The 19,409-nt window shown below is 49.4% G+C and overlaps 1 protein-coding gene across 3 annotated transcripts in view; it reads right to left on the bottom strand.

Annotated features, from left to right (window-relative positions):
- Positions 1-19,373, bottom strand: part of PLA2G16 (phospholipase A2 group XVI) — a 34,065-nt gene extending 14,692 nt beyond the window's left edge. The window contains exons 1-3 of one of the 3 annotated variants that reach the window (XM_005660765.2): positions 16,170-19,373; positions 15,880-15,957; positions 2,511-2,613 (exon numbers count right to left, since the gene is read on the bottom strand). In XM_005660765.2, the coding sequence (XP_005660822.2) occupies positions 2,511-2,613; positions 15,880-15,894 (118 nt within the window). In that variant the 5' untranslated portion in view covers positions 15,895-15,957; positions 16,170-19,373. 3 annotated transcript variants of the gene reach the window in all.

The raw sequence follows: 19,409 nt of genomic DNA, 5'->3' as shown, positions 1-19,409 counted from the left end.
TTTTTTTTAATCTAGAGATGTTGCCCTTCTACACCCTGTGACACTTTGGGGGCTTCTTGATTGTGCAAATACAGGCCCTGAGCACACCCATCTCCCTAGGAGAGTGTAAGCCTCTTGTGATCTTATCAAGGCTACACTTTTTTTTGTTTTTTTTGTTTGTTTGTTTGTTTTGCTTTTTAGGCCTGCACCCGAGGCATATGGAGGTTCCCAGGCTAGGGGTTGAATTGGAACTACACCTGCCAGCCTACACCACAGCAACAGCAAAGCAGGATCCGAGCCGTGTCTGTGACCTACACCACAGTTCATGGCAACGCAGGATCCTTAACCCACTGAGCAAGGCCAGGGATCGAACCCACAACCTCATGGTTCCTAGTCGGATTCATTAACCACTGTGCCACGACGGGAACTCCAACTACACTTTCTTGACACACACAAAGCTGATTGCTGCAGAAAAGGTAGATGGATTTGCAGAAGGGGTTCCCATCCTTCTTGGAGCAAAGGGACCAAAACCCCATAGCTGCTCCTGGAAGGGTGACACCAGGGAGGTTCAGTGGGTACCAGCACTGCCCTCGCCAAGGCTGAGGGGCTGGAAGGGGCAACCGATGTTCAGAACTGAACCTGCCTTGAAGAAAGGGATTCTGGGCTCAATAGAAGGACCAGGGTTGGGAGTGGGGGCCGGGGTGCGGGGAGCAGATGCCAGCACCGACACTGAGGATCCCTCCCAAGGCAGCCCGCCTGCCCGGTGTGGGGAGGGGTACACTTTGGGCATGATGGCCCCAGGGAATATCACGAGAGGAGGCTCCCTCTCTGTCAAAGAGCCTCTAGAGCCCTGAGTGGATCAGGAACCCCCAGGCCTCTTCCCTGCTGGGGAAGCATGAGACGGGCAGGACCTGTCTCCCAGTGGGACACCATGTGACAGCAACTAGCAATGGCAGGAGGGGCTGATCAGACCCAGGTCCTGGTCCGCCAGGCTTTGCAAAGAGGACAAAACCCCTTTGCCTGAGTACAATCCTGAGATTGTAGCCAGTTGGAGGAATTCAGACTTGCTACAAATAGGGCCAGAGGTGCCTGGAAAAACCCACCCAAGGAAATCGAAGGTGGTGCTGTGTTTGAACCCCAAGTTGGAGGTGAAGGTCAGCATGGAGGCTGGACCAGGTGAGCTCCTGAGCCCCATCCACCTCCAGCCCTTGGGCAGGTGGGTGGGTGGCAGGGCTGGGACTGGGTCGAGGCAGCCAGGTGTCCAGAGCACAAAATTCCAGGAGGTACCATTCTCAGGGATGCAAGTTCAGAGTCAACACCTAAGAGTGAGGGCTTCCTTACACTTCATACCCTGGGTGCCCCCCTGGTGACTGAGAGAACAGCCTGACAGTCTCTAGGTTCTGATTGTGGCCCCATCCCTGTGTGGTCTTGCCATGTCACTTAACTTTGCTGAGCCAACACTGGGAATCCACAAATATAAACTAAAATTGATTCAGAAACACACATCAACAAAGTCCCTTTTCAAAGAATTATTTGACGAGTTCCCGTCGTGGCTCAGTGGTTAGTGAATCCAACTAGGAACCATGAGGTTGCGGGTTCGATCCCTGGCCTTGCTCAGTGGGAACCTTTAGGGCCACAGGTACGGCCCTAGAAAAGCCAAAAAAAAAAAAAGACACACCCAAGCGTGACCCCACCAGCCGCGCACAGAGCAGTCCACGGCTGGAAGCAATCCAATGTCCACCCGCAAAAGAAGGGATGACAAACTGAGATACATCCATGTAACGGAAGACACACAGCGACACAACACCAACAGCCCCACAGGCCCAAAGAAAGAGCCAGATGAAAAGAGCACAGGCTGTGGGATTCCTTTTCCCTGAAGTTTCAGAACAGGCACAACCAACCCACAGCAAGAGAACCTAGAATAGTGTTTGCCTCTAGGAAGGGAGAGAGGATATTAAAGAGGCACGAGGCCAGGGCTTTTAGGAGAGTGGGAATGTTCTAGATCTTGCTCCAGGTCATTGTCACATGGATGGATACTTTTTTTTTTTTTTTTTTTGTCTTTTTCCTTTTCTAGGGCCGTACCCACGGCATATGGAGGTTCCCAGGCTAGAGGTATAATTGGAGCTGTTGCTGCCGGCCTACACCACAGCCACAGCAATGCCGGATCCTTAACCCACTGAGCAAGGCCAGGGATCGAACCTGTGTCCTCACGGATACTAGTCAGATTTGTATTCTGCTGAGCCACGACGGGAACTCTCTGAATGTGGTTTACAGAAAGTCATAATATATAAAATACATAAAAGCAGACCCACCTCCTTGGAAGCCCACCTTAGTCCCTGTACAGAACCCCTGGGGTTCCAAGGAGCAGAGTTTGAAAACCATCGCCCCACCCCAGACTGTCTTCTGGCAGCCCTCAGGAACCAACCACCAGTTGAGGAGCGAGAAGAATATTGGGGTCTGCTCTTACCCACAGCTCCCCCACCTCCCTCTGCTCCCAGCCCCAGCTCAGCGGGGGCCCCAGGCACCCTTACTTGGGGGAGCCAGGTGGACCACATATCCATCGCCAACGTAAATGGCCCAATGTCTGTAGAAAGGGCGGAAAATCTCAATGAGGTCTCCAAGCTGGGGCTCTGGCTGCAAAACCAAGAACAGGGCTGTTAGAAGGGGTACGAGACTGGGGAACCAGGGCCAGGGTTCACTTAGGAGGATGCAGCCTTTTAGGTTTGCACTTTGCACGTTGTAGTGAAGGTGGGCAGGCCTAGAGCCCCTGCAGGTCTGGGAGGTCTCCAAGCTGGGGCTCTGGCTGCAAAACCAAGAACAGGGCTGTTAGAAGGGGTACGAGACCTGGGAACCAGGGCCAGGGTTCACTTAGGAAGATGCCGCTCAGGGGCCGCCAGCTATCAGCTCACCAGGACACACTCCCGCGACCTGCAGGGTCAGCATACTGCCAGTTCAACTTCACAGGCCTGTGTTCCAGACCTGCAGGGGCTCTAGGCCTGCCCACCTGTCACTACAACGTACAAAGTGCAAACCTAAAAGGCTTCTTCTTCTTCTTTTTTTTTTTTTTTTTTTTAAGACGCCACCTGCAGCATATGGAGGTTCCCAGGCTAGGAGTCTAATCGGAGCTGTAGCCGCCGGCCTACACCAGAGCCACAGCAACATGGGATCCGAGCTGCATCTGCAACCCACACCACAGCTCATGGCAACACCGGATCCTTAACCCACTGAGCAAGGCCAGGGATCGAACCTGCAACCTCATGGTTCCTAGTCAGATTGGTTAACCACTGAGCCACGACAGGAACTCCATAAAAGGCTTCTTCAATAGCTGGGGTTTCTGCCTTGTTGTCGCTATTCTGGGAATATTATTTATTTATCTCTTTACTCGGAGCCAAGGGCTCTGCCAAGTCTTTTATAGGCATAGCTCAATAAATTCACACAATCGTCCTGAGGTGAGCAGTGCTGGGAACCCCAATTTATGAATGAGGAAATCAAGGCTCATCGTTGCAAAAGAACGTTTGCAAAGCCACACAGCTGATGAGTGACACGTCTGGGACTCAACGCCAGGCTGCCTGATTCCCAGGCCAAGGGTCTCAGTCACCACACTGACAGTCAGGCAAGCACCCGCAGTTGTTCAACTACAGCTGCCCACTTGGGGACCCTGCCAGAGGCTGGTAGATGCCACATGTGTGGCCATAAAAGGCAAAAAAAAAAACCCTGCCATTCAAGCTAAACCTATAAAACCCTTTACTTGCCCCTTTGAAGACAGGGCACAGTTCTGAAGCATCAGCCGGCGGTGGCCTCCTTTGCCTGGCAAAGCAATAAAGCTGTTCCTTCTGCTTCACCCAAAAGTCTGTCTCTGAGACTTAATTGGTGCTGGTGCACAGAGGCTGCAGGAACAACAACAACAACAAAAACAGAAGACAAGGGGTCTTGCAGGGACCCGTGAGGACAGGGAGCCGTGAACGGAGGACGTGAAACTTTCACACGCTTTCACTTCACCTCTAACTAGAGAAGCAACTACTTCATGATGCACAAGCTGACCGAGCTGCATCAAAATGAAGCACACAGGAAATCAAGTTACCAAGACAGAAGTTTGAGAACTCCCATCCATGGGCCGAATTTCTGCCTCTGCGTATTTTTGCACGCAGGCAAAAAAAAAAAGGCTTTTTTACTTTTTTACATGTCTTAACAGTTGTGGGAAATGTCAAAAGAAGAATATTTTGTGACACATGAAATTATCTGCAATTCCAACTTCAGTGTCTGTCGAGTTTTATTGGCACCCAGCCACTCGCATCATTGACACGATGGCTGAAGCTGCTTTCTCGATACAGCAGCGGAACGGATGCAACAGAAACCAGAGACAGTCAAATATTCCCTCTCTGGCCCTTTTCAGAAAAAGTTGGTCGGACTCCTGTTATAAAAGGATCGATGGGGGAGTTCCCGTTGTGGCTCAGTGGTTAACGAATCCACCGAGGAACCATGAGCTTGCGGGTTCGATCCCTTGCCTTGCTCAGTGGGTTGAGGATCCGGCGTTGCCGTGAGCTGTGGTGCAGGTCGCAGACACGGCTCAGATCTGGTGTTGCTGTGGCTGTGGCGTAGGCCAGCAGCTGTAGCTCTGACTCGACTCCTAGCCTGGGAACCTCCCTATGCCACGAGTGCGGCCCTCAAAAAGCCAAAATAATAATAATGATAATAAAAGGATCGACAGTGAGCCCTCCCTCCCTCCACTTGATCCCCAGTCCTAGAAATCTGGTTGTATCCTGCTGCCAGGTGGTTCTTTCTCCCCCGCCCCCAGGAACAAAGTGAGCCAGGGAGAAGCCAGAAAATCTCTAGGGCCCGGTAACCAGGGCGCTCCCACACACACAGGCGACAATGGCAAAGTTGAGACGCTGCGCCCACGGGATTTCAGAACAAAAAGTCTTTATGCGCGTCACAAAAGCAGAGCTCCAAAGAGCTGTGTCACAGCCATTTTCCTTAGCAAGCAGATTGGGGAACAATCTCTGGCTTCCACAGTTCACATTGGAAAAGCAACCTAAACAACCGTTAATAAGGACCAATTAAATTTTCTTATATAATCGTATGTGCACACAGTCAGTCGAGAGAATGGGGTGGATTTATGTCACTCTATAACCAAAATAATTGAAGAAAGTAAGTGCAAAGCAGACTCTTTTTGCTTAACAAACATTTTTGTACATTTATAAATGAAATGCATTATACACCATATGTAAACTGAGGAAAATACGTCTAACTGTTGTATATTATTTGCAGCGGGGGTGGGGATTCAGAGACTTTTACAAGTTATTTTGTTTTTATCAATGTGAATTATGTTTATAATGAAAACTTTTAAAAGGTTTTTAGATGGTTAAAATCCTTCATACCGATGAAACTGCTGTTTTTGGTTACTGGGGTTTTCTTTTTCTTTTTCTTTCTTTCTTTCTTTTTTTTTTTTTTTTGTAAGAGCTGTACCCGCAGCATATGGAAATTCCCAGGCTAGGGGTGGAATCGGAGCTGTAGCTGCTGGCCACAACCACAGCCACAGCAACGCTGGATCCAAGCCATATATGCAACCTACACCACAGCTCACAGCAATGCCAGATCCTTAACCCACTGAGCAAGGCCAGGGATCGAACCCTCATCCTCATGGATACTAGTCAGGTTTGTCAACCGCTGAGCCACGACAGGAACTTCAAACTGCAGTTTTTTAATTGAAAAAGGTGGATGTTAATCTGTCACCAAAGCCTCTTGAAACCATCTCCCATCTAAAGCCTGTAAATATTACCATGTTCATATTGTTTAAAAATCAGTAAGACTTATGTGTAACATATAAAACCATAAAATAAAATGTAAAATAATATAGATGGATATGTATCAGATCATGGAATAGAGAACGACAGTCTAAGGATAAAGTCCAAAGAAAAAGGCATAAAATAAAAAATTAAAATCATCTTTATGATTGGAAGTTCCTCTGTGGCTCAGCAAGTTAAGGATCCCACATTGTCACTGCAGTGGCCCAGGTCTCCACTCTGGTTCAGGTTCAGCGCCTGGCCTAGGAATTTCCACATGCTGAGGGTGAAGACAGAAAAAAAAAAAAGTTCCTCTGATTGCAAAAATGCTAAACTTCTTATGAGTAAAATTTTCTATCATTGCCTGTTATGTTCATACTCCCTTTTTTTGTTCTGTTTTTTTAAGGCTGTGCCTGTGGCATATGGAAGTTCGCAGGCTAGGGGTCAAATCAGAGCTGCAGCTGCCGCCCCGACACCACAGCCACAGCAATGCCAGATCAGAGCCATGTCTGTGACCTAGGCTGCAGCTCATGACAATCCCAGATCTTTAACCCACTGAGCAAGGCCAGGGATCCAAACCACAGTCTCATGGATAATAGTTGGGTTCATTTCCACTCTGCCACAGTGGGAACTCCTCATACTCCCTTTTAAGAGAACAGGTCCAGGAGTTCCCATCATAGCGCAGTGGAAACGAATCCGACTAGGAACCATGAGGTTATGGGTTCGATCCCTGGCCTTGCTCAATGAGTTAAGGATCCGGCATTGCTGTGAGCTGTGGTGTAGGTCGCAGATGCGGCTCGGATCCTGCGTTGCTGTGGCTGTGGTGTAGACCAGCAGCTGTAGCCCCAGTTGGACCCCTAGCCTGGGAACTTCCATATGCCGGGGGTACAGCCCTAAAAAGCAAAAAAAAAAAAGAGAGAGAGAGAGAAAAGGTCCACCCACAATGCACGTTGCCCAGGCAGCCATGTTTTATACCATGTGACCGCTGCATCCCTGCCAGAGCTGGACCAGAGGCAGGCACAGGCCCCCAAGCAGGTGAGCATCCTGTGATCCTCCATGATAAGTGGAGCTGAGCCAATCAAATCCTCTCTCTTTCTCTCAAAAATCTGAACCAAGTAATGAGAGGGGAAAAAAACCTTTTGGCAGTAGGGGCTACAATTGAAAAGGCATGAAGAAGAGGAGGCAAGAAAGACCCCAGTGAACCACAGGCTGGACCAAGGGTGGAAGGAGGAAACACCCAGTCTGACCTGGTAGGAGACCCCTGTCGAAAGTGGGAGAGAAAGAAGCAGGTGTATCGAGATCAGCTAACCGAGTGACTTCGATGATGGCTCACTAAGGAGAGGCACTAACTCCTCCCACTAACTGGGAGGTCCAGCCTTGTTACAGCTCCTGTACTTAGATTTTCAAGAGAATTCCCTTAGCTCTGCACATATGTCCTTACAATAAACCTAAATGGGCTGCTTGCTACTTATAACCAAAAGAGCCAGACCAGAAGATTCCATGCACTGAAAAGACTCCAGAAACAGACTACTGTGACCAACTGGAAGAAAATGACAGGCAAACAATTAATAGCTTTCATATATAAAGAATTTTTATGAATCAATTTAAAAAAAAGATTTAAACACCAAAATAGAAAAAATGGAGAAAGGGTATATAAAAAAGGCTATAGGGAGTTCCCTTTGTGGTTCAGTGGTTAATGAACCTGACTAGGATCCATGAGGATGCGGGTTTGATCCCTGGCCTCACTCAGTGGGTTAGGGATCTGGTGTTGCTATGAGCTGGGGTGTAGGTCACAGGCACAGCTTGGATCCCATATTGCTGTGGCTGTGGCATAGGCCAGCACCTATAGCTCCCATCGACCCTAGCCTGGGAACCTCCATATGTCTACATGCCACAGGTGTGGCCTTAAAAAAAAAAAAAAAAAAAGGTAAAGAAAAAGCTATAAATAAAAGGATATAAATAAGATCATAAATAATCTTAAAAGGAGAAATACATATGGAGTTCCCATCGTGGCGCAGTGGTTAACGAATCCAACTAGGAACCATGAGGTTGTGGGTTCGATCCCTGGCCTTGCTCAGTGGGTTAAGGTTCCGGTGTTGCCTTGAGCTGTGGTGTAGGTCGCAGACATGGCTAATCGGCTACAGCTCCGATTAGACCCCTAGCCTGGGAACCTCCATATGCTGCGGGAGTGGCCCAAGAAATGGCAAAAAAAGACAAAAAAAAAAAAGAGATACATATTACCACTAATATAAGAAAACATATTCTATCTCACTTAATCCAATAAATGTAAATTAAAAACTGGCTTGGGGGAAATTAAAATACTAATCCTAAATATAAGAAAAGATGCTATTAAAAAAAAAAGAAAGAAAAAAAAAGAAAAGATGCAAGTAAAACAGACACTCCCAATCACCGCTGACAGGAATATAAATCAGTACAATTTTTTTTTTTTTTTTTTTTTTTTTTTTGTCTTTTGTCTTTTTAAGGCCGCACTCTCGGCATATGGAGGTTCCCAGACTAGGGGTCGAATCGGAGCTGTTGCCTCCGGCCTACACCACAGCCACAGCAACACCAGCTCCGAGCTGTGTCTGCAACCTACACCACAGCTCAAGGCAACGCCGGATCCTTAACCCACTGAGCAAGGCCAGGGATCAAACCTGCAACCTCATGGTTCCTGGCTGGATTCATTTCCGCTGCGCCACAACAGGAACTCCAATACAATTTTTCTGAAGGACAATTCAGCAACATTGTATATCGACTACACTTCAATAAAAAAAAGCAGCTGTGTTTCAAAGTTACATTTTAAAAGAATACTGAAGGGCAAGAAATGTCCATAATACAATGGTTAATAAAAAAGCTTTACAATCACCTACAACTCAATTTTTTGAAAAAATTTTAAAAGTTTTACACAAAACAATCTTTTCTTTTTTATGAAAGTGTCGATTTGCTGAGGTCTTGAAAGATGAGGGGGAAGGCATGTGTGATAGAGACAGAATTCAACCCATATCTGGCGCCCTTAACCCTCCCACTCTCCACAAGCAGAGAAGGGTGAAGAGGAAGTGGCCAGAAAGGCAGTAAATGGAGACAGAAAGGCAGGGATGTGGACACAGTGGTGCCAGGCTCTCGGGTGCCCTCCGGGTTGGGTCAGAAGCCAGATCCCCAGTGGACTGCAGACCTGGCTTTTTTTTCTTTTTTTTTTTTTTTTTTTTTTCCCTAAGCTTCCAGGTGATTCTACCGTGCAGCCCAGAATGAGAACCACAGAAGAGGGTATCGGAAGGAGAGAGGAGGATGAGCCAGAGAGAGGGGCAGTCACGCCTCGATTTGCAGGTGGAGAAACTGAGGCCGGGGGATGAGGTCACTTTACCCAGAGTCAGCCTGAAAGTAGCAAGCAGGAACTTGAACCCCAGCCTCATGCCTCACCACAAGGAGAAAGGATATCCCAGCCCTCTGGAAGATTTTGCCACCTGTCCTGCATAATAACCCACATTCACTCCAGCAACTCGGATCCAGGGAGCCCCTCGGCTGTGGGCACTGGACAGGACCAGAGGGGAAAACAAGGGCACTTTCAGAAGAATTTTCCACGCCAGGGTTGAAACAAAACAAACAAAATGTTTTTCTCGAATTCAAGGCCACCAAGGATGTGTTCCAATCTGCCTGCGCTCAGCCCCATTTACCTTATCAGAGTTTTGGTTTTGGTTTTGGTTTTGTCTTTTTAGGGCCACACCCGGGGCATATGGAGGTTCCCAGGCCAGGGGTCAAATCAGAACTGTAGCCGACGGCCTATGTCACAACCACAGAAACACCAGATCCGAGCTGCGTCTGCTGCCTACATCACAGCTCACGGCAATGCCAGATCCTTAACTCACCGAGCAAAGCCAGGGATCGAACCTGTGTCCTCATGGATACTAGTCAAATTCCTTTCTGCTGAGCCATGATGGGAACTCTGGCAATTTTGGTTTTTTAATGAACTATTTCAGCATACAAAAAATACCAGAAAGTGGGCTAAGGAGCATGGCTGCTCTGGGTTTAAATTAGGATGGATTAGATTTTCAAAAATAGCATACTAATTACAGCCTTGGGGCTCCAAAGCCAGACAGCATGGGTTCAAATTCAGCCTCTTCATGTACTGGCTGGATAGCCTGGGGCATGTTACCCAGCTTCTCCCAGCCCTAGTTTCCTCAGCTCTAAAATGAGGAGAGGGAGTGCCCTTCATGGCTCAGCAGTTAACAAACCCGACTAGGATCCATGAGGATACAGGTTCGATCCCTGGCCTCACTCATTGGGTTAAGAATCCAGCATTGCCATGAGATGTGGTGTAGGTCACAGATGCAGCTCGGATCCTGCATTGCTGTGGCTATGGCACAGGCTGGCAGCTACAGCTCTGATTCCACCCCTAGCCTGGGAACCTCCATATGCCTCAGTGTAGCCCTAAAGAGAGACACACACACACAAAGAAAACCACTCAGCAAATACCGCCTGGCACATAGGCAGTGTTCTGTAAGTGGCAGTTTTTACTGTCACTGTTCTTGACATTTTAATTATTTTGGATATGGAAGGTCACAGACAGCTCCAGAACCAGCCGGAGACCCTGCAGCGGCTGCGAAACCCAGGCTGAAAGCAGGTTCTCCTTGTTCCCGAATCACATGTTCTGGTGATTGTGGAAATCCCTGACCTCATTTCTGATAATCGAGGAAAACATCTAGAAGCATCTGATTTAAAAACAAAAGCAAAAACCTGAAGTCCAGCGAGGGTGCTGAGAAGGGACTTTCTCGGTAGAGTTGGGAATTTTGATGCTAAGGTTTCAGGAAGAAAAGAAACCTGTGAGGGAGTTCCTGCTCTTTCTCTGAGGTTAAGGGTTCGATCCCTGGCCTCGCTCAGTGGGTTAAGGATCCGGCGTTGCCACAAGCCAAGGCTCAGATCAGGTGTGGCTGTGGCTGTGGCTGTGGCATGGGCTGCCAGCTGCAGCTCCGATTCAACCCCTAGCCTGGGAACTTCCATATGCCATAGTTGTGGCCATGAGAAAGAGAGAAAGGGCGCAGTGGTTGACGAATCCAACTAGGAACCATGAGGTTGCAGGTTCGATTCCTGGCCTTGTTCAGTGGGTTAAGGATCCAGCATTACTGTGAGCTGTGGTGTAGGCCGGTGGCTACAGCTCCGATTAGACCCCTACCCTGGGAACCTCCACATGCCTCGGGAGCAGCCCGAGAAATGGCAAAAAGACAAAAAAAAAGAGAGAGAGAGAGAGGAAGGAAGGAAGGAAGGAAGGAAGCTTCGACGAGCTTGCTATCAATCCTGTCTTTCTGAGGCTGTGTTTTCAAAAGAGGAGGCCCCTCTGCCTCATTGCTGTGTGACCCTCAGGAATCACTTAACTTCTCTGAGCTTCTCTGGTAAAACAAGGCCATTCAGACCCATCCTGCAGGGTTTTTGTGTGAGGAATAAATGAGATAATGGGGATGAAAGCTGTAAAACCACTTAATGCCAATGAGAGAGTTGAGACCCTGTGCCCCAGGTTGGGTGGGTGCAAGGAACTCAGGGTGGGGGGGCAGACTCCCCAGCCTCAGGCCCAGAGAGAAGGTAGAGAAGGGGTTGAGCTGACACGTCACCTCTTCCCTTGCCAGCCTCTGGAAAAGAGACAGTGACAGCTCCGATGGGCACCAGGTCCAGCCCCAGCAGCCCAAAGCACACGGATACCCTGGAAAAAGGAGGCAAATTGCCGCCGCCCTCCCAGGCTCTTGACCTCCAAGCCCTCAGCCTGCTCTGCAGGTGGAAGCTCACCCCACAGGAACCAGGACTCCCCCTGAGCTCATCTGGGAACCACCGCCACTGTCACCAGGCACTACTTGGGGTTTTTCACAAGTTACCTGGAATCTTTACAGCAGCCCCCTTTTCCCAACCAGAAAACAGCTCAGAGACAGGAGAACTCCCTGAGAAGCAGAGTCAGAATACACGGCAGGTCTTTCCTGAATCCAAAGCCCACGTTCCTCTCACTGTCGCCACTGACATCTGATAACCACCGTGGCGGGCTCTGCCCCGGCATCACTGGACTCCAAGCCCGAGACGCCCTTGACCGTTCACTGGCCTCTTCCTACTGTCCCCTCAATGTCTCCACCTCCTCAAGGCACTCTTCCCACCCCCCAACCCGGCAACGTGTTGCTGCTGCACCCAGGGCGCTGTTTCTCTGATGGCTGTAATTGCTGAGCTGAGCTCAAGGGAAGGAGTGAGCAGTTTCCCTGCCCAGCCCTCCACCTACACTGAGCAGCTGGCCCTGCACCGACAATGTTCACAGCAGAGGTTTGTGGCTAGTCCACGGCCCTGCTTCCTCCTCAAGCTCCTCCCAGGCTGGGGCCCCTCCAGAGCACGGATGAACCCCCGCCTGGCCTGAAGCATCCGCTTCTCCCCCTCCCCTTTGCACCTCGACTAACTCCACAGAGATCTGTCTGAACATCAGGCAAATTTAGAGGGTCATAAAGAAGAAAACAAGGAATTCCCGTCATGGTGCAGCGGAAACAAATCCGATTAGGAACCATGAGGTTGCAGGTTCGATTCCTGGCCTCACTCAGCAGGTTAAGGATCCGGCGTTGTTGTGGCTGTGGTGTAGGCCAGCAGCTAGAGCTCCAATGCGACCCCTAGTCTGGGAACCTCCATATGCCACAGGTGCAGCTCTAACAAGGACAAAAAGACAAAAAAAGAAGAGAACAAGGGAGTGTAGAGCCAGAGTTCAGAGCAGGCCCACCAATTCCCACATATTAGGGAGCCCTGGGTTCTCTTTATTATTTTTCCTTTTTAGGGGTGCACCTGTGGCATATGGAAGTCCCCCGGCTAGGGGCTGAATCAGAGTCATAGCCACCGGCCTATGCCATAGCCACAGCAAGAGCAACTTGACCACAGACCACAACTTGAAGCAACGCCAGATCCTTAACCCACCGAGGGAGGCCAGGGATCGAACCTGCGTCCTCACGGATAATAGTCTGCTGAGCCACAACAGGAAGTCCTTGGGTTCCCTTTAAAAGATGTTCACCCAGCAGCAGCCGCTCAACAAGCCACAGGTTTCAGGACAGGGTGGGTGAAGGAGGAAATGAAAGACCCTGGCCCACTTATTCTAAGGAAATTTAGACCACAGGGGAGAGAAACAGGCAGCGCTGGCCCCAACCAGGAGGAGGCCTCAGGGCTGCACGAAAGGGCTGGGAGAAAGGAAGGCCTGTATGGCTGACACGCAGCCTGTCCACCCCAGGGAGGCCCAGGGAGCTGCTTCAACAACTGCTAACGCTTGTCAAGCCCTAAGAGCCAGGCAGTGGCACACCTAGAGTGGGAAAGCGAAAGCCAAATCCCCTGGGTGCAGACAAGCAGGGGAGAGTTATCCACAGAGAATTTTAAAATAATAATAAGCCACACCAAAAGTCACTCTATTTATTATCACCATGTGCCAACACTTTTACACAATATCAGTGATACTGGTCTAAGTCCTAATTGACACAGTTCCTGCTGAGATTTAATAATATATACGTGAGCTTTATATTAGCACATTTTCATCTCTTACTCTTTTTTTTTCCTCTTTAATTCTTTATTTCTCTTTCTTTTTCTTCACAGCATCTGTGCTATTTGATTTTATTTTTTAATTTTTTTAAATTTTTTATGATAGTTTGTATTATTTCCATTACAGCGGGTTTACATTCATCTTATTCTTTAAAAATCCTGGTCTTCTACATGGATGCTTAATCAGAGACCACTCAGTTGTACACTCAACCCCCAACACACACAGACTCAGCTCCATGCATCTGTTCCAACAGAAAGTTCCAAATGGCTCAGAAGGGTTCAAGTTCAACTTTCACCCTGGGGTGTCAACCCCTGTGGTCCTACATTTTCCTGTTTTTATTATTTTTATTTTTATTTTTTGTCTTTTTGCCATTTCTTAGGCCGCTCCCTCGGCACATGGGGATTCCCAGGCTAGGGGTTGAATCGGAGCTGTAGCCACCAGCCCACACCACAGCCACAGCAATGCGGGATCCGAGCTGCATGTGCGACCTAAACCACACCTCCCGGCCACGCCTGATCCTTAACCCACTGAGCGAGGTCAGGGATGGAACCCAAAACCTCATGGTTCCTAGTCAGATTCATTAACCACTGAGCCACAACGGGAACTCCCATTTTCCTGTTTTTAAACAGAAGACAAAACAGTTTGCTCTCCCAGTACTGGACAAAATTAAAAGCACAGTGGTTGAAAGTCTGGATCAATTTCACCAAGAACTAGACTCTCATTCTAAAGCAAGGAGTTAAACTAACGTCAACCTTCACCACCATTCAGCCATTTTCTCTGTTTTTTGCAGAAGAAGAAAAACTTGGGACAATTTTGCCGAATAAGATACAAACTTATGAATTTTATGGTGGAAACATTTTGGTGAAAATGTTTCAAATGTGGAGATTTGTTTAAGGCCACAAGAATTCATTTTTTTAAAGACATGGTATTGCAATTTCTGGAATTCATGATTAAACGGGATTTTTATGAATCTCTAACAAACGTATCCCAATGTTTAAGGCTTTTCCTATTTGTATATCTGTTGCTTCATGCGAGAGAAGTTAAAATTAATTTTAAAAAAAAAGTGTTCTTCAGTCAACTGTGAGCAAAGAGGGATCAACAAATCTAGCTCTACTGAATGTTGAACATAAATATGCAAAGACGGGGAGTTCCCGTCGTGGCGCAGTGGTTAACGAATCCGACTAGGAACCATGAGGTTGCGGGTTCGATCCCTGGCCTTGCTCAGTGGGTTAACAATCCGGCGTTGCCGAGAGCTGTGGTGTAGGTTGCAGACGCGACTCGGATCCCGCGTTGCTGTGGCTCTGGTGTAGGCCGGTGGCTACAGGTCCGATTTGACCCCTAGCCTGGGAACCTCCATATGCCACGGGAGCAGCCCAAGAAATGGCAAAAAACAAAAAAAAATGCAAAGATGATCAATTTTGTCAAAGCCAAGGACCGCTTTTTAGAAATGAAAGTTTCAAGACAGAAACTGTAATGCTACATTCACTACTGTGACCAATTGATACATTTTTTTCTTCAAAAACGCATTCATGCAATCAAAAATGATTAATTCACTACCTCATTCCACTTTTCTCTATAACATTTACTTTATTTTTCATTTTTTAATTTTTTCCCACTGGCATGATTTTATATACAAAGCTCAGTAGAAGAAACGTTACTGTATTTCTTTCCTGGCCATTAATACTCTTCATTTCATGATAATTGCCAAACATTTTAGACAAAGGAGAGGGATGTTTTTAAATGACTGCCCCAGGCATTAAATATGCCAGGCACACCCTAATGCCAGGCACACCCTAATGCCAGGCACTGTGTGAAAGCCCTTTGCGTGAATTAAATCATAATCATAATCCCAATGGATTACAGCCGAGCACCTATGCCTGCAAAGTACTGTTCTGAGTACTTCGTGAGTATGTATGTTGTGAGCCACACGGGAAGTCCAAGTACTACCTAAGTGTGCAGTCATATCATTCTCCCTGTGGAGAACAGAGTGGATTTGAAACTTGATCCAGGTGCCACAAGAACACCATGCCAGGGCAATTTACCAGGGCAGTCTACTTCAAAAGTCAGTCTCAGAACCTCTCTGCATCCGGGTCCTGCTAGGTTGAAAGGAAGCACCAGCTAAGCCCCTTTGTGATTTCTGAATCCCAGCACAGGTTAGAAATAGGAAAAGTGAGAGTTTGGAAATTGCTGGCAGGGTGAGTCATGAGGTGCATCCACTGAGACCAGAAAAGGCTGCCTGGTCAGACCCAGGTGCCAGGGCAGCAGGTGCAGCCCTGGGGCCCTGTCCAGGGGTTCTGATCTGACTCAGGAAGGCAGCACAGGACCTTGGTGGAGCAAGTCTCCCCTTGCTGCTTCCCTGCTCCTATAGGTCCTGCCTTTCTGGGGGCTTGTTTCCGGCCTCCAAACCTGCCCACCCAAGTATTCGCTCACTGACCCGCATCTGACACCTGATACCCAGCGGCCAGCAGAGGTGTGGCCCCATATCCGCAAGGACCCTCTCTCTGAAGTGATGACTCGGGCTTTGGGACAATGAGTCGCCACAGAAACACGGCCCCCATCCCTCGCCCACTCCTTCCCCAAACTTACAATCAGGGCGCGCATCTTCTCAGGCGATGTGAGCCCTCTATTTCAGGCTGGAGTTGACTGTATCAGCTGCAGAAATGCCTGTGGCAAGGGGAGCAGGGAATCATTATGTCATTAAGAGGACACAGCGCCTCCAAGACCCCAGGGAACTGTGGCTTTTGGCAGGGAGACCCTGCGCGGTTGGTCTCCGAGAACAACCGCCTCACTCCCTGCTGAGTCCTTCTGGGCCCTCTCCCTGCCCTTGCACTTGGCCGTGAAGGGATGAATCGTTTTTAGGGGGCAGGGAGGTTCACCTGATGCAGGAGAGGCTGGCGGCGCAGGGGTCGAGAGCGCGATCGGTGTCGCCTGTCTAGGTGCGCCGCGTCCCAGAAAGTCAGTGGGGCGACCGGCGCGTCCCGCCCTCCGTCCGGGTGGGCGGGTACCGGGAGGCCGCTGCTCGCAGCTGCTCCCTAACTTGTTTACTCGCGGCGCACCCAACTTCTCCATCCCCCACACAGTCCCGGGCACCCGGGGAGCCACCCCAGGCGTCTCACCCTTCCTTACATGCGTGAATGCAGCCCTCCACCCACCTCGCGGACTTGAGAAGCAGCGCGGCCTCCCCGGCAAAAGGAAACCGGTTAAATGGCCGCAGAGTCCAGGCCAGCGTGAGGTCACCCGGCTCCTCCCAGTGTGACTAATTACAGCCGCGATGAGCTCCCTGCCCCGGCGACAGGGACCGCCTGCTCCGGCTTCTGGGGCAGTCAGGCCAGGATGCCTCCTGTTCCCCCGGACCGTCTCCCCACAGCCTTCCATGCCTGGAGGCGCCCCCGGGACCCTGCTCAGGGCCACCTCGTCCTCGCCTCTTCTACACACGCGCTGCGGCGCGCGCGGCATTCAAGAGAGGGTATACGCATCGCACTGGACTGTAATCAAATATCTCCTCCACTCTAGCCGCGTACACTGTGGTTTAAAACCAAGTTATGTGGAGGTTTTTTCTGGGGTCTGTTGGATAACAAACCAGGAGAGGAAATCGCAGATAAGCGGGGGATTACCGCAGGGTTCCGTCCTACCCGCGGTTTTGGCATCTGCGGGGGCGGAGGGTGCTTTGAAGGTATCCCCGGGGACTTCTGTATATTACATTTTAAAGCTATTTAAAGGCAAGGGCCTAAACAGAAAGTACCGAGTCTTAAGCCTTCAGATATCCCCCAACCCTGGCACAAACCCAGCACACAGTAAGCATTTCATGAATGAATGAATGACCCATCGCAGGCCTTTCCTCTGCACTGGGCTGTGACTCCCCAAGAGTAGAAGCAGCTCCTGTTCATCTCTATAGTCTTGCCACTTCCTGTCAGCACCCAGCTAGGAATCGGGACCGTGGGCCAAATCCTGGCCCTGTCACTTGCAAGCTGCTGGGTCCAGGGCACCCTTCCCTCTCTGAGCCTCAGTTGGTTCATCTGTTTGTCTTTCTAAGGCCACACCTGCAGCATAGGGAAGGTCCCAGGCTAGGGATCAAGTCAGAGCTGCAGCCACAGCGACACTGGATCCAAGTCACATCTGTGACCTATGCTGGAGCTTGTGACAAAGCCGGATCCTTAACCCACTGATCAAGGCCAGGGATTGAACCCAAATCTTCGTGGACACTGTATCCGGTTCTTAAGCCGCCTGAGCCACAATGGGAGCTCCTGTTCATCTGTAAAACGGAATGGTGATAATATTGAACGCCACATGAGATAATATATAAAAATACACTCCCCAAAGGGAGAGTAGCAGATGAAAGGAGGCCCCTACCATGGGAGCTGATGTCTGGCCTGGGGTAAGTCCTCACTCAAGACACCTGAGCCGTTGTTAACAGGAGTGACCCATGCTCATCAACATCACACATTACTCACCAGATTCCTGGCAAGGAGAGTCAGAGGCGATATAAATAAATACCAGAGCTTTATGTGCATTTCTACTCACCCAACAAAATGTGCATATTGAACAAATTACTATCTGGAAGGCAGTCCGAACCCAGGATGGAGAGGTTCAGATCTGAGGAAACAAGACCGATTTCTGCCTCGCTTCTTCCAGTATTGCCCAGATGTCACTGCCTTCACTTTTTTTCTCCCCTGTTGCTCTGCCGGGAAAAACAAGACAAAAAGCCCACTGAGGGGCAAAGATGTCAAGGAAGTGATTTTTACCTTTCATGCAGCTCTCAAAAGAGGAGTTCCCCAGAGGAGCTCCCACTGTGGCTCAGCGGGTTAAGGACCTGACATTGTGTCTGTTGCGGTGGCTGTAGCATAGGCCCCAGCTGCAGCCGCGATCCAAGCCCTGGCCCAGGAACTTCCATGTGCCCCAGTGCAGCCATAAAAAAAAGAAAAAAGGAAAAGAAAAGCCCTAGGACTGAGAAGCTACACACGATCCTGACACTGTCACCAGCAGGACAGTCCTTAAGCCCCACTCCAAGTCCATGGCCATGACCCGGGTGGACAGCCAAATTCAAAACAGCTGGGATCAATCTGCCATCTGCCTCCAAAGGCTCCAGGCTTTTCTGCAACCACAGCCATGGAGCTCTGTTCTTCTTGTGATGGATGGAAGACATTTTTAATTACTTGCAATCTCTCCAAATCATGAAGTCTCTGCCTTGAGGAGGAGGATGGCTCCTCCGGGAGACCCCATTGTTGGGCTGTCTCTAAGAAAGGACAGGTGAGCAAGTGGGAGGAAATGGCCCAAGGCTATGTGCTGTGTCGCAGGTGTGAGACCCCGTGGGGATTCTGAGCGGGTGGGGTAGATTCGAGAAGCAAGGCCAGGGCGAGGAGAGGGAAGAGGGGAGGAGAAGGTAGGCAAACCGATTTAAGGGAGCAGAATCCATAGAAGGGTTTCATGGTAACACAAGGGCTTCTGACATCTAACAGCAGCTCATAACCGGAACCAAGGGGAAAGGTGCTCCATCGCCAACTGAACACAGGCTTTTTACGTGTATCCAGGCCACTCTGGGCAGGCTTTGTGAATACACCCTCTTTCCGTTTGCTCTGAGCAGAAAAATCAGGGTTTTGGGAAGTATCACTTCCTCCTAAATTGCCTAGCTCTGAACCCCAAGTCCTGCTGAAGAGAATAAACCCCCTGTTGAGAGGCCCTGAAGAGCTTCCTCTGCATAAATGGGAAGCAAAACTACCTCTCTTTCCCCTTCAAAGCACATTCCTGCAGTGTTCCAGGCTCTCATTCCACTGTGTTGTTAAATGGCCAGTCTGGGGAGCTGATAACTGCAGTGGACATTGGTTTGTGTCCAGTAGTCTTTCATCTGGTGACTACATAGTGGTGGAGCTGACGATCACAGGAACCCATCGCCCTGACTAGGACGCATGTGACCTACATCTGGCTGATTATCATGCCTCAGCCCTTAGGCAACAGTCAAGTCACCCTGGAAGGAGCATAGGACCCAAGGCAGACCAGTTAGAATCTTTCTCTGGGATGGAGGTGTGTGTATATATATATACATATGTATCACACACACATTTTTTAAACAGGCAATGAGTCAAAAAGCCTCTTTCCGGAGTTCCCATCGTGGCGCAGTG

Source organism: Sus scrofa, chromosome 2, assembly GCF_000003025.6.
Source record: "Sus scrofa isolate TJ Tabasco breed Duroc chromosome 2, Sscrofa11.1, whole genome shotgun sequence".
NCBI lineage: Eukaryota > Metazoa > Chordata > Mammalia > Artiodactyla > Suidae > Sus > Sus scrofa.
The sequence above is the reverse complement of the archived record's forward strand: the minus strand, read 5'-3'. Positions and strand labels throughout refer to the sequence as shown.